The 12,474-nt window shown below is 38.5% G+C and overlaps 1 protein-coding gene across 4 annotated transcripts in view; it reads left to right on the plus strand.

Annotated features, from left to right (window-relative positions):
* The window catches only part of CDC14A (cell division cycle 14A), a 180,290-nt gene that overhangs the window by 82,883 nt on the left and 84,933 nt on the right, over positions 1–12,474 (plus strand). For all 4 annotated transcript variants that reach the window (XM_011992532.1, XM_011992531.1, XM_011992530.1 and 1 more), the window contains exon 5: positions 1,046–1,125. In XM_011992532.1, the coding sequence (XP_011847922.1) occupies positions 1,046–1,125 (80 nt within the window). The remainder of the gene's footprint in view (positions 1–1,045; positions 1,126–12,474) is intronic.

A 12,474-nucleotide genomic window follows, 5' to 3' on the forward strand; every position in this document is an offset into this window, starting at 1 on the left:
TGCCTGGCTTTCTCCTGCCCCCTCTCCCCTTCTCTCAGTCCTAGCCACACTGACCTTGTTTTCCTCCAACTCATCAAGCTCTTTCCCTCCTCAGGGGCCTTGTCTTTGTCATTCTCATGCCTGGATTCCTTCCTCCTTCCCCTTAGCTCTTCCTATGGCTCTTCCCCTCTAGATCTCACCCTTAACATCACCCAGACACCCCTCCCTGAATACCTTGATTCAGGTAGCCCCTTTCCAGGCCCCTATTTATTTCCTTTTCAGCACTTACCTTAGACTGTATTTATTTCTGTTGATTATTGTCTTTGACCCACAAGGGTAAATTCTATTAAGGGAGGTGCCAGTACCTGATACAGTGCCTGGCATATATTATATACTCAGTATCTGTGTATATTACCTGGGAGTTGTTCACTGGTTTTAAGGGCTCCTTTTTTGTTTGTGTCTTTAAGATTAGTTTATCTTGTTGGACCAGAGGGATTTAAGTAGCTTTGGTATCAAAATCTAAGATAATCTGTTTTCCAATACTCTTACCTATACACATTTTCCCCCATTTTTATTGTGATTTTATTGAGTGTTTAGAGAGCAACACTGGCTTTCCTCAGAGTAGGCAGAAAATTCAGTAGATACCCCATGGGTATTGTGCTCACTGTGAGAAATCTTTCAGGATTTACCAAGCACTGAAATAACTCATGGCAGATCTTTGGTGAAGGTCAAGGAGGTGTGTGTTGGTCTTTGGTGAGCACATGGTATATTATGAGGGTACAACTGTCCCTGCCATTGGGTCTGTTCAGCGTGCCTTTGTAAAGAGCCTGGAATGGCCTCTTCATGGATCTGCCCTCTGTCTCTAAGCTTACCCATGGAGAAGACAAAGGCTGCTGCTCAGCTTCATGCTGAAAAGGAAATGTTGGTAAATTATTGCTTTGTAAAGATCAACACTCTCACTGTAACAGTTGTCACTCAAAGTGGAGGAAGTGAAATGCAAATTTGGTGAGTAATTAGTTTTGTGTCATTCTTTGGTGTTCTAAATGTTGCTATTTATCTGTCTTAGGTAATCTATTTAAAGAAGACACCAGAAGAAGCCTACAGAGCACTCCTATCTGGCTCAACGCCCCCCTATCTTCCATTCAGGTATAACTCCTGGTGAGACTTGGGTTAGACTTTTGCGACAGAGCTGGATACTTTAGAGTTGGGTCGTAGTGTTTTTTAATTGTCTTAAGATGATAACGGTGATGTTATATGGAATGAAATGAGATGGTAGTTTTTATTATTTCATTTTGTAAAGTTTTTTCCCCCAGCTAGCAAGAATAAAATAGCTTTCCTCTTGTAGGAATTTATTTTTTTCCTTGAATCCTTTCTATATCTTTATAGTTTATGTGAAGTACAAAGAGTGCCCGATATATAAGCTAATAACCATGTCAAGATTTTTTGGATTTCAGTAATCTACATCATTGATTCGTCCATTTATTCTTCCATTTCATGAGCAGTGATTGAGCTCTGGCCACATGTCAGAGGCTGGGGATATAGAATGAGACCTTCTAAGATTCTTCAGGAGCACTGTTTAGTGGGGACCCTAAATCACCAGTTTGGCACACAAATCTGACTGCCATCCCCAGGAAGCCTTTCTCTCATTACCGTATTTTCTAAGTATCATCAAAAGAAGATCTTTAAAAAATTTGGGGTGAACTTGAGCTCATTTAAAGAGTAGAAGGGGGCTGGGTGCAGTGGCTCATGCCTGTAATCCCAGCACTTTGGGAGGCTGAGGCCGGTGGATAACTTGAGTCCAGGAGTTTGAGACCAGCCTGGGCAACTTGATGAAACCCTGTCTCTACTAAAAATACAAAAGTTAGCCAGGCATAGTGGTACATGCTTGTAGTCCCAGCTACTCAAGAAGCTGAAGTGGGAGGATTGCTTGAGCCTGGGAGGTCGAGGCTGCAGTAAGCTGAGATCGCCCCACTACACTCTAGTGTGGGTGACAGAGTGATATTCTTTCTCAAATAAATAAAGTAGAAGGGACCATACATCAAAACTCCCATAACACTTACCTCTGCTAGAATTGTGAATGATTCTAATATATTTGCCTTTTTTGCTTGTGTGTCCAAATCTGCAAGCATGTGTATTGCTTATTGCTTATTATTGTTATATTACCATAATTAGAGAAAGGAATGGGAGTGACTGAGAAGACTCTGCTTGTCTGTCTTCCTCATTCTGCTATAAAGTCTCAGAGGGCAGGCCCCAGTGCCTTATACTTAAAAGCACTTTTAGTAAATATTTGAATGAATACATTAAGACTAAATCCCTTAAGAGTCAAAGGATTCTCACTCTGCTTCTGAGATCACAGGAGGTAACTGTTAGGGTAAGACATGGGGAGGAAAGAAGCAACACCAACTGTGTTTAATTAAAGTGAAGTCAAGGAGTAAAGCATTGGGATTTGGACCCTGAGAAGAAACTATCCTGAAGCAACCTAGAGTCTGAGGTAATCAGCTGTGGAAGGGCAGATAAGAAATGACAGATAATGTAGATGAGAATTTTAATGGTGAAGACAAAGCTTATTTTTCCTTCCACTTCTAATGGCTCCTATACTTTGAAAGTCCTTTATAAAATATAATCCTATTTTTTCAGAAAGGGGTAATAATGCTAATAATTCTAAGTTCTAAGCAAAGTGGTTAGGAGTACGTACTTTGGAGGCAGAGACACTTGAAGCAGTTTGAAGCCTCATTCTGCTTCTTGCTGTCTGTAGTAAGTATAAGTATCTTGGACAAATTACTTATCCTCTCAGCCTCAGTTTCCTTATCTGTAAAATGGCTTCAGGTCTAAACTAAGGATCAATGAAGTCATAAATTTATCCTTCTGCCTAGTGCAATATTTGGTTTTTGTTTTTCTTGTTGTTAGCATTGTACTATTATTACTGTTAATAACATAATAGTAATAATAATTATTATTACAGAGTCTCACTCTGTCGCCCAGGCTGGAGTGCAGTGGCACAATCTGGGCTCACTGCAACCTCTGCCTCCTGGGTTCAAGAGAATCTCCTGCCTCGGCCTCCTCAATAGCTGGAATTGTAGGCCCCCACCACCATGCCTGGCTAATTTTTGTATTTTTAGTAGCGATGGAATTTTGCTGTGTTGGCCAAGCTGCTGTAGAACCCCTGACTTCAAGTGACCCACTCACATCACCCTCCCAAAGTACTGGGATGAAGGTGTGAGCCACTGCGCCCGGTTGAGAACTAGAATTTTTAAATAATAATACCAGAATAGAAGAAAAGATAGTAAGATAATTAATACTACTTAACATAGAATTGATTTCAATTCTACATAAATAGTAAATTGATAACCTATTTTTTCAAATATTTTTCACTCAAATTATTTGAAAATATAAATACGTTAACAGTTCAGAAACTTAAAAAATCTATAGGAAGGTTTAAGTGAAATTTCTCCCTCCCATCCTTGATCCTCATCTGTCTAGTCCTTTCCAGGTAACTTCTGGTATTAGTTCATTTGATATCAGCCTAGAATTTCTTTATGCACATATAAGTAAATGAAGATATGCACCCATTTCCTACTAAAAGTATGCACTTGAATGTAACTCTAAGTTCTATCTTTTTGATAACTTAGGATACCAAGAGTTGTATTTACATTAAGCTGCATTTCTAAATCTATACTCTTCATAAACCATACATTTGAAACAGAAAATACCGCAAAGTAGTGCATTTATAATTCAGTGAAGAATTTAGTTGAAAGAATACTACTAGTTTTCTGAAAACTTAATTTTTTTATTATGCTAAGATAAGATGTGAGTTGTTTTTAGTCTACAGCTCAGACCAACTAAGACTGATGGACTCCTATCAAGAATCATCCTCATACTAAATTCCGGGCAGCCATCATTGCATTGACCTTCATTATAATCTGAGTTTTATTATAACTAGGTTTTTAAAAAAAAATCCCGTTTCTTATGAAATTACACTTTTGTCTTCATTGTCTAAATTGTTTCAACTGCTGATATATTAGCACTTTTAATTAAAAATGAGAAGCCTTAAATAAATATCTGTTTGAATGTAATTGTTTTATTATTTAAAATTTGATTTTAATAATAAAAAATGATTTTGAAGGCTTGTTGAAGGTGTGGTTGGTATGTTCATATACACTTTTCACTGAAATGTCTGTGTTTCCATTTGTGCTATGTATTTTAGTTTCTTTCTAATAAAAGAGTTTTATGGCCACTGTGAATTTAAATAATGTTGTTTTTCAAATTTTTTTCACTTTGCAAACATTCTGAGTAGTCACTTCCGTAAAGCCTTCCTCATTTTTCTGGAGAGGCTTGGCAGGTCCTTTGCCTGTGATTCCCTATTACATTTTATGTATTACAAAGCTACATACAACGTTAAAGCCAATACCTTGTATTTTAATTATTTGTTTGCATGGCTGACTCTTGAGGGCTGTGGTTTGTTCTTTTCCTATTTTGTCCTGAGGGAGCAAGTATATTAAAATATATTTATTGCTTTTTTGGTGCCAGTCACTGTGATAGTCCTATGGATTTAAAGATGTTTAGAACAACTTGGTACCTGCTGCAGAAAAGCTCAGTGTATAGTCTGTATACATGTATAGGTGTGTAAAACAGTTACACTGCTTTGTTAGAGTTAGGAGAGAGGTGTTATGGGAATACTGAGGAAGGAGGTTTAACTCTGAAACAGGGGGTGGGAGAAGATGTTAGGGATAGGCCCCATGGAATGCTTTTCATATTAGAATGAAAACTGGAGAACAGCTGTTCAGGCACTGATTTTAGGTGCTATATTTATTTATTAGTATGGCATGGGTTGTTTTTGTATAATGTTATGTTAGGTAGGGTATATAATATGAAGTTCACGGTATGGGTACATTATTATAACCAAAAGGATGATCTGATTTTATTCCTACTTAGATTCTATTTACCTAGTTAAAATTAACAAAAAATGAGAAGCGTGTAGCTTTACTGCCTATTGTTGATTAAATTAAGTATAGTCGACTTTAGAGATAGTTGAATTTCTGGCTTGTGTGACAGCAACGAGTGTTGTGATATCACTTGTGAGTCAGTCTTAGGGTGTTCCGTTGAATTATAGGGTAGTTGTGTCAGAAAATGTATTCACTTTTACTGAGAATAGCCAATATGTTGATTAAAAGTGACTTTAGCTGAAAATCAGGGGAAAGGGGTGTTTTTCATCTACCTTAATTCTTTGAGTCATCTATCTTTAATGTTGGCTTGGCAGCTGGCCTTCAAGGGATCAAGAGGCCTTTTAGTTCTGGGGTCAGACTCAGCAGAGTTTGAATTGACAAACCAGGTATGAATCTTTTTAGGTTCTCTTCCTTTCAGTGTACTACTAAATTACAGTGTATACTATTGAGCAAACAAAGTCATATTAACCTCAGCTTATCTGAAGCCCCAGGAGACCAGTGACCCTTAGTGGAATATCCAGATTGTTTTCATGGCAGTCAGTGGCAGGGTTTTCAAATCTACATTCTTGGGTGCTCACAAGACAGTATCTGTGAAAATTTAAAGTCCCATAAATCATGAAAAGATAACCAATCTAAATTGTACAACTTATTTAAGATGTCTCTTGTGCTTTTAAATTCATTTTATAGTTATTTCTTTGCTTATTGGTCCACATGTATCAGGTTGGTAAGTTTTTTAGTATTGGTTATGATTCCTAAATCTGCTCAAAGCCAGTTTTTAAAATGATGTATAGGCCGGGTGCAGTGCCTCATGCCTGTAATCTCAGTACTTTGGGAGGCCAAGGTGGGTGATCACTTGAGGTCAGGAGTTCGAGACCAGCCTGGCCAACATAGTGAAACCTCATCTCTACTAACAATACAAAAAAAGTAGCCAGGTATGGTGGTGCATGCCTGTAGTCCCAGCTACTCGGGAGGTTGAGGCAGGAGAATTGCTTGAACCCGAGAGGCGGAGGTTGTGGTGAGCCAAGATCGTGCCACTGCACTCCAGCCAGGGCAACAGAGCAATACTCCATCTCAAAATAAATAAAATAAAATAAAATAAAATGACATATACAATTAAACAGGGAATGAATAACATCCAGGGACCTAGTTTTGAAGACATATACAGAGAGCATGGCATGAAAAATAATGACTAAGTCTGGAGGCAAGGTTAGGTACGGTAATGTGCTGACATTAATGGAATAAAGCTGGTTGAACATTGGATGTCCTGTGCCTTTAGTTTTTTCCTAAAGCTTGGAGAAGAGGCTAGAATTTACAGGTGTTTCTCAAAGTTATGTTGATCGTCAAACTTATCTACATACCTGGGGAGCTTTAAAAAACTATTGATCCCTAGATTCTGTGCCCAGAAATTTTGCTGTAATTGGTCAAGGGTGAAGTCAGAGTATTGGGATTTTGAAAAACTACATATATGATTCCAACATGTGTGGTCAAGATTGAGAACTCCTGCTCTGTAAGATGTGTCATGGAAAAAAAAAAAAAAAAAATTAAAACTCTCTGTCTTGGAGATTTACAAAGCAAATTTCCATTTTAAAGATTCTGAATGGTTCTGAGTAATGAAGTAACCTGTTTAGCTCTGTAAAACCCAGAATTTTCTTTTTTCTTTTTGTTTTTTTGAGATGGAGGTTTCACTTTGTTGCCCAGGGTGGGCTCGAACTCTTGAGCTCAAATCCTGTGTAGTTGGGATTACAGGCATGCACCACTACATCTGGCCCAGAATTTTACAAAGTACTGATTTTCTTCCTTCTGCCCCATCCTTTCCTTTAATATCCAGCAGAACTCCTGTTCTGAAACACTCTGAGGCATATTTCCTGATCCACACCTGTGTGGAACAAAAAACATCTCTTGGGATTAGAATAGTACGCTAGCATTTTGTGGAACCTTTTTTTTTTTTTTTTTTTTTTTGGTGCTGTTTCCTGAGAGTCTTGGAAATAGATGGCTTGTCAAATAATGGTATTTTATTTAATGTGAACAGGAATATGCACGTTTTCTTGCAGTTGTGAAGCCAGACAATCTTCTCTAACAGAGGATTCACACACCTCCCACTGGCAATCCTTTAATGACATCTGTCATTAAAATGGATGCATAGTGTTTGTGTTGAGGGAGGTGTTTGTTGTGTTTTGGGGGATGACCCTTAGTGATATCCCAGTCGCTGAGCTCTGTGGCTGAGTCTTAATGGGAAATCTCAAAGGTAATTATTTTAGATCTTCTGGGCATGCCAGAACTTGTAGGTCTTGAAACAAAGGCTCAAAAGGGTCAATCACTGTAGATCTTTAAACAAAGGCTCAAAAAGGTCAACCACTTAGGACTTGGCATCAGGCTGCCTCCTTTTTCATAAACATGTGCTGGCAGATGTTAGATGTAGTCATAAAATATATTCCCTTACATAAAACATTGAACCAGATTTTTATTAGCTTAAATATGATATTGTGATTTTTGTCGAAGTTTGTTTAGCAATTAACTGTACTTCAAAGGGAAAGTTCTCTTTACCTCTTTCCTGCTTTCCTCTTGAGTATCCAAACTATGGAAACAATATTTCATCCTGTTTTAAGATGTTCCTTTCACTCTCAGCTTTTCCTTGCTGTTTCTCAGTCTTGATCTTTGGGGTCATTTCTGCCCCATGGATCTTTAATAAACTTTTGCTTTTGGTGCTTGGTATGCTGGAAGCTAATTCGCATTAGTTTTGACTAGTGAGGATGCGCCAATTTCCTGAGTGTTGAAAATCGATGGCTTTTCCAGTCCAAACTGTTGGATCCATTCTTAACAGCTGGGGCACATTTTGAATAAGTCGTACCCCCGTGAAAAAGACTCTTTGTCAGAGTTTTCTTGTTAAAGTGCTAAGTGAGCACTGCTATACAGTATCTGAGAAGAGAAACAAGTGTCGATGTCTCCATGACCCATTAAGTACTCACATGGAGGTGAGTTATATTTATTCTGTTTTTTATCTGCTGGAACAAGAAGGTGCTTCAGTGATTTGTGTTGCGAAAATTCGCTCAGACTACTTTTTTTTTTTTTATTCCTACCTTTAGGTTTCCAGATCAGTTTTACCAAACTTAATGAAGTAGGGTTGGTGCCAAAGTTTTTGTACTCTTTATGGTGTATTTCCAGTAGCCTTAGTTGATAAAGATGGTTTTGAATAAGATTGCAGTCACTTACCTTAATGAACATAGTAATAGTTATTATTTTGTTGAATATTATGAAAAGCTCTTAAATACGTGGATTAAAACCAATTTGCCATTATTTTTATTTTTAAAGAAAAATTATTGACTGTATGGGTGGCTCATTCCTGTAATCCCAGTGCTTTAGGAGGGCGAGGCAAGAGGATCGCTTGAACCCATGAGTTAGAGACCAGTCTGAGTAACATAGTAAGACCTGGTTTCTACAAAAAAATACAAATAAAAATTAGTCGGGGGTAGTGGCATCCCTCTGTAGTCCTAGCTGCTTGGGAGGTTTAGGTGGGAGGATTGCTTGAGCCCGGCAATTTGAGGCTGCAGTGAGTTATGATTGTGCCGCTGTGACAGAATGAGCCCCTGTCTCTGAAATTAAAAAAAAAAATTAAAAAAAAAGAATAGAAAAATTAGTGGTTAAATGGGTGCCAGTCAGATGTTGATAAAATGCCCAGAGTACAGGTCTTGGTCTATTTTTCTGGTGTTATTGCTAGTGCTAGACAAATTTTATTCTGCTGATTTCAGGTGATCCTTTAAGCCATGACTTAGAATTGAATTTTCACATATCTCTGTTTCTTTAGATGAGCAAAATGATTCATGTGTAGCCTTATGTTAAATCTGAAAAGCTGAGATTCTGTTTTTTTGTTTTTTTGGTACAGGTCACTTTCAACTTTGGACCCTGCCTCCTGAGGCATGTGGTTTTGCTCTTTCATGAATGGGAGATGGTTTTGTCCTCCCTACTGATTCTCAGCACAGTTTCGTCTTGTAGGTCTCAGTGTTATAAGCTCTTTCTTTTACTGTAGCTGGTGCATATATGTCGTAGGTTTGTTCAGAGGGTGGAAACTAGGATGTACTTTGGACAGTTGTATAAAGTATTTTGGGCATCGTCTGGTTCTGAAGTACACGTACAATATAGTCTGCAGCTGAACTGTCCAGTATGTTAGCTAGTAGCTACATGTGTTATTGAGCACTTGAAATCAGTCTAGTCCAAATTGAGATAGATTGTAAATTTAAAATACATATTGGATTTCAAAGATGTAGTATAAAAGGTGGGGTGTGGTGACTCACAACTGTAGTCCCAGGCCGAGGCCGGGAGTTTGAGATTAGCCTGGACAACATAGTGAAACCCTATCTCTCAAAATAAAAATATTTAATATAAAAGAAATATGTAAGATATCATTTATAATTATGTTGATTAATGCTGAAATGAGAATATTCTAGATATATTGGATGAGCAAAACACACTACTGAAATTTACTTTTTTTCTTGTAACTTTATTTTAATATGGTTGTAAAAAAATTAAAATTATACATGTGGCTCTCTTTTGAGGATGGCATTCTATTTCCATTGGACAGTGATGATCTAGAGTGTTTTTGCTACTGTACATAGCTCATAATTAAAAATTGTTTTATATACTTTCTGCTTTATTTATTTGTTTTTAGAAATAGGGTCTCACTCTGTTAGCCAGGCTGGAGTACAGTGGCCAGATCATAGCTCACTTCATTCAGCCTTGAACTGAATTCAAACAATTCTCCCACCTTAGCCTTCTGAGTAGCTTGCCACCACTCCTGTCTAATTAAATTTTTTTTTTTTTTTGTAGAGAAGGGGTCTTCTTCTATTGTCCAGGCTAGTCTCAAACTACTGGGCTCAAGCAATTCTCCTGCCTTGGCCTCCCAAAGGGATCACAGGTGTGAACCATCATGCCTGGCCACATTTTTGCTTTAAAAGGTCAATAGTTCTTAGCCACCAGAGGTGTTTAGGCATAAGTTGAATGAACTCCTGGTAATGATCATTTATTTATTCCTGTATTAATTCATTCAGCAACATCTATAACATACTAATTTTCCCAACACTGTACTATACTCTGGGCCAACAGACATAAAAGACATGTTTCCTGTCCTTAAGAAGCTCATCATCCTGTGGAGGTTGTGAGGATAGGATTCAGTTCGGTGCTTATAAGGGTGCTTAGATGACCTTCATGATCCTTTCCAACCCATTGCTCTGCAATTTTTGCATACCTCCTCACTACTTGTTACCCGGAGAATTTAGAGAATCAGGGACTTAAGATAATTGTAAATCATAGTCATTTCCAAAATTTCTTAGTCCCTTTTCTATCATCTCTTTTTGTATTTTTTAATGTAGTCTCCACATTGTAGACGCTGTGCTTCTGTTCTCCATTCTTTCTTCTTTGAGTAACTTCATTATTCATAATAAGAAATGCTTTCTTATTTTGTGTAAATATGTTCTTTCATCTCTGGTTTCATCTCTCATTATTAATATTTATAAGGTTGCTTCATTCTGAGTGATTTCTTAGATTCTCAGGTTACAAGCAGTGGTATGTTGGTAAACTGGCTCTATAAATAAAAAGTATCTGCTGATTTCCATGATACAAATACTTTTACTACTCCTGATTTGGGCTCTCAAAATTTCTGAATATTTAACAGTTGACTCTTGAGAGCCTGTATAAGACAGTGCTGAGGCACCAATGAAACAAGCTCTTTCTTTTAACATTTAATTGTGGATGTTGATTCTAGTTTTCTTAAACTTAATTTTTTTCTTGCTGTTTTTCTGCAAAATAAACACTAAACACAAAATAAACAACAAGTCCCAATGGCTCCTTCTATTTAAATATTCATTCATCCATTTAGTTTTTCATTCGAGAACTATTTATTGACTGCAGATTCCTCCTATGGTTATAGTTGTGGATTTTTATAATCACTGTATAATAGCTGTATGGTTAAGTCGACTAGTATGCCAGAAGTCACATTTAGAAAGAATTGTGGCCGGGCGCAGTGGTTTGAAGGTTGAAGAGGGTAACCTAAGGTGAGGGTGAGTGGGAAGAACATGTGACTTGCAGATGCACAGGTTCTGTGGGAAGGGCCCAGTGGCTACCTGGGGAGCTCAGGGAGGATGGGGCCAGATACCCCCAGGCCTTGTGGCCACAGTGAAGATTTGAACTTTCTCTTGAGAGCAATGGGAAGTCAGTGAGGGGTTATAGCTGAAGAGCGACCAGATCAGATTTGCCTTTTAAAAATATCACTCTGGCTTCAGTTAAGAAAACCGTTAGAAAGTCTAAGAGTGGGTGTAGGAAGGCAGTGGCAATGGAATTGGCAAGTGAAATGCATTCAAGAGATATTTAAGAAGCAAAACCAATGGTGCGTAGTGAGGGATAGGATAAGAGGAAAGAGAAAGGTGGAACTTCTGGGCTGTAACTTGAGTGACTGTGGGAGCTTTTACCCAGACAGGGGGTGCTGCAAGACTGGATTATCGTTGCAGTTGTTTTTTTTGGGGGGGTGGGAGCAGATTCAAGAGATTCTTCTTATATAGTGAGTTTGAGATGTCTTTAAGACACCAGAATGGAAATGCCATGTAGGTGGTTGGCTGTGCTGTCTTTGAAGCGTTAAGAGGAGTTTGTGCTAGAGAGATGAATTTGAGGGTCATTGGTAGATAGATGGTAATTTATGCAGCTATCTAGGGCAATGATTCTCAAAATATGTGTCTTTCTAGCAGCAGCCTCAGCTCCACCTGGAAACTTGTTAGAAATGCAAATTCTCAGGCCCTGCCTTTGGTCTATTGAATTGGAAACTTGAGGTGGGGCCCAGCAGCCTGTATTTGTGGAACTGTCCAGGTGATGCTAATGCACACTAAAGTTTTAGAGGCCCTGGTCTAGAGAGAGTATGGAGTGAGAAAAATTTTGGTCTGGAGTTGAACCTTGAGGAGGTTTGACTTCTAAAGACTGGGAAGTGAAGGTTGGATGACTTTGCAAAGGAGGTTGGAAGTAGTGTTTAGAGGGTAGAAGGAAAATCCAGGAACCAAGACAGGAGAGCAAAGTAGGGAGTTACTTGTTGCTGACATATTAGGTAAGATGATGCATGCACAATGTTCTCTGGATTGAAAATAAGTAAATCCAGACAGACAGACAATAAATTAGTGGATCGCCAGAGGCTGGAGGAAGGAGAATGAGGAGTGACTGCAAATGAGTACAGAGTTTCTCTTTGGGGTGGTAAAAATATTTTGGAATTACTGGTGATGGTTGTACAACATTATGAATATATCAAACCCCACTGAATTGTACACTTTAAAAAGGAAGATGAGGCTGGGCGTGGTGGCTCATGCCTGTAATCCCAGTACTTTGGGAGGCCTAGGTGGGTGGATCACCTGAGGTCAGGAGTTCAAGACCAGCCTGGCCAACATGGTCAAACCCCGTCTCTACTAAAAATACAAAAATCAGCCGGGCATGGTGGCAGGCACATATAATGCCAGCTACTCAGGAGGAGGCAATTGCTTGAACTCAGGAGGTGGAGGTTGCAGTGAGCCAGGATTGCGCCAGT

This window comes from Mandrillus leucophaeus, unplaced genomic scaffold (assembly GCF_000951045.1).
Source record: "Mandrillus leucophaeus isolate KB7577 unplaced genomic scaffold, Mleu.le_1.0 Scaffold413, whole genome shotgun sequence".
NCBI lineage: Eukaryota > Metazoa > Chordata > Mammalia > Primates > Cercopithecidae > Mandrillus > Mandrillus leucophaeus.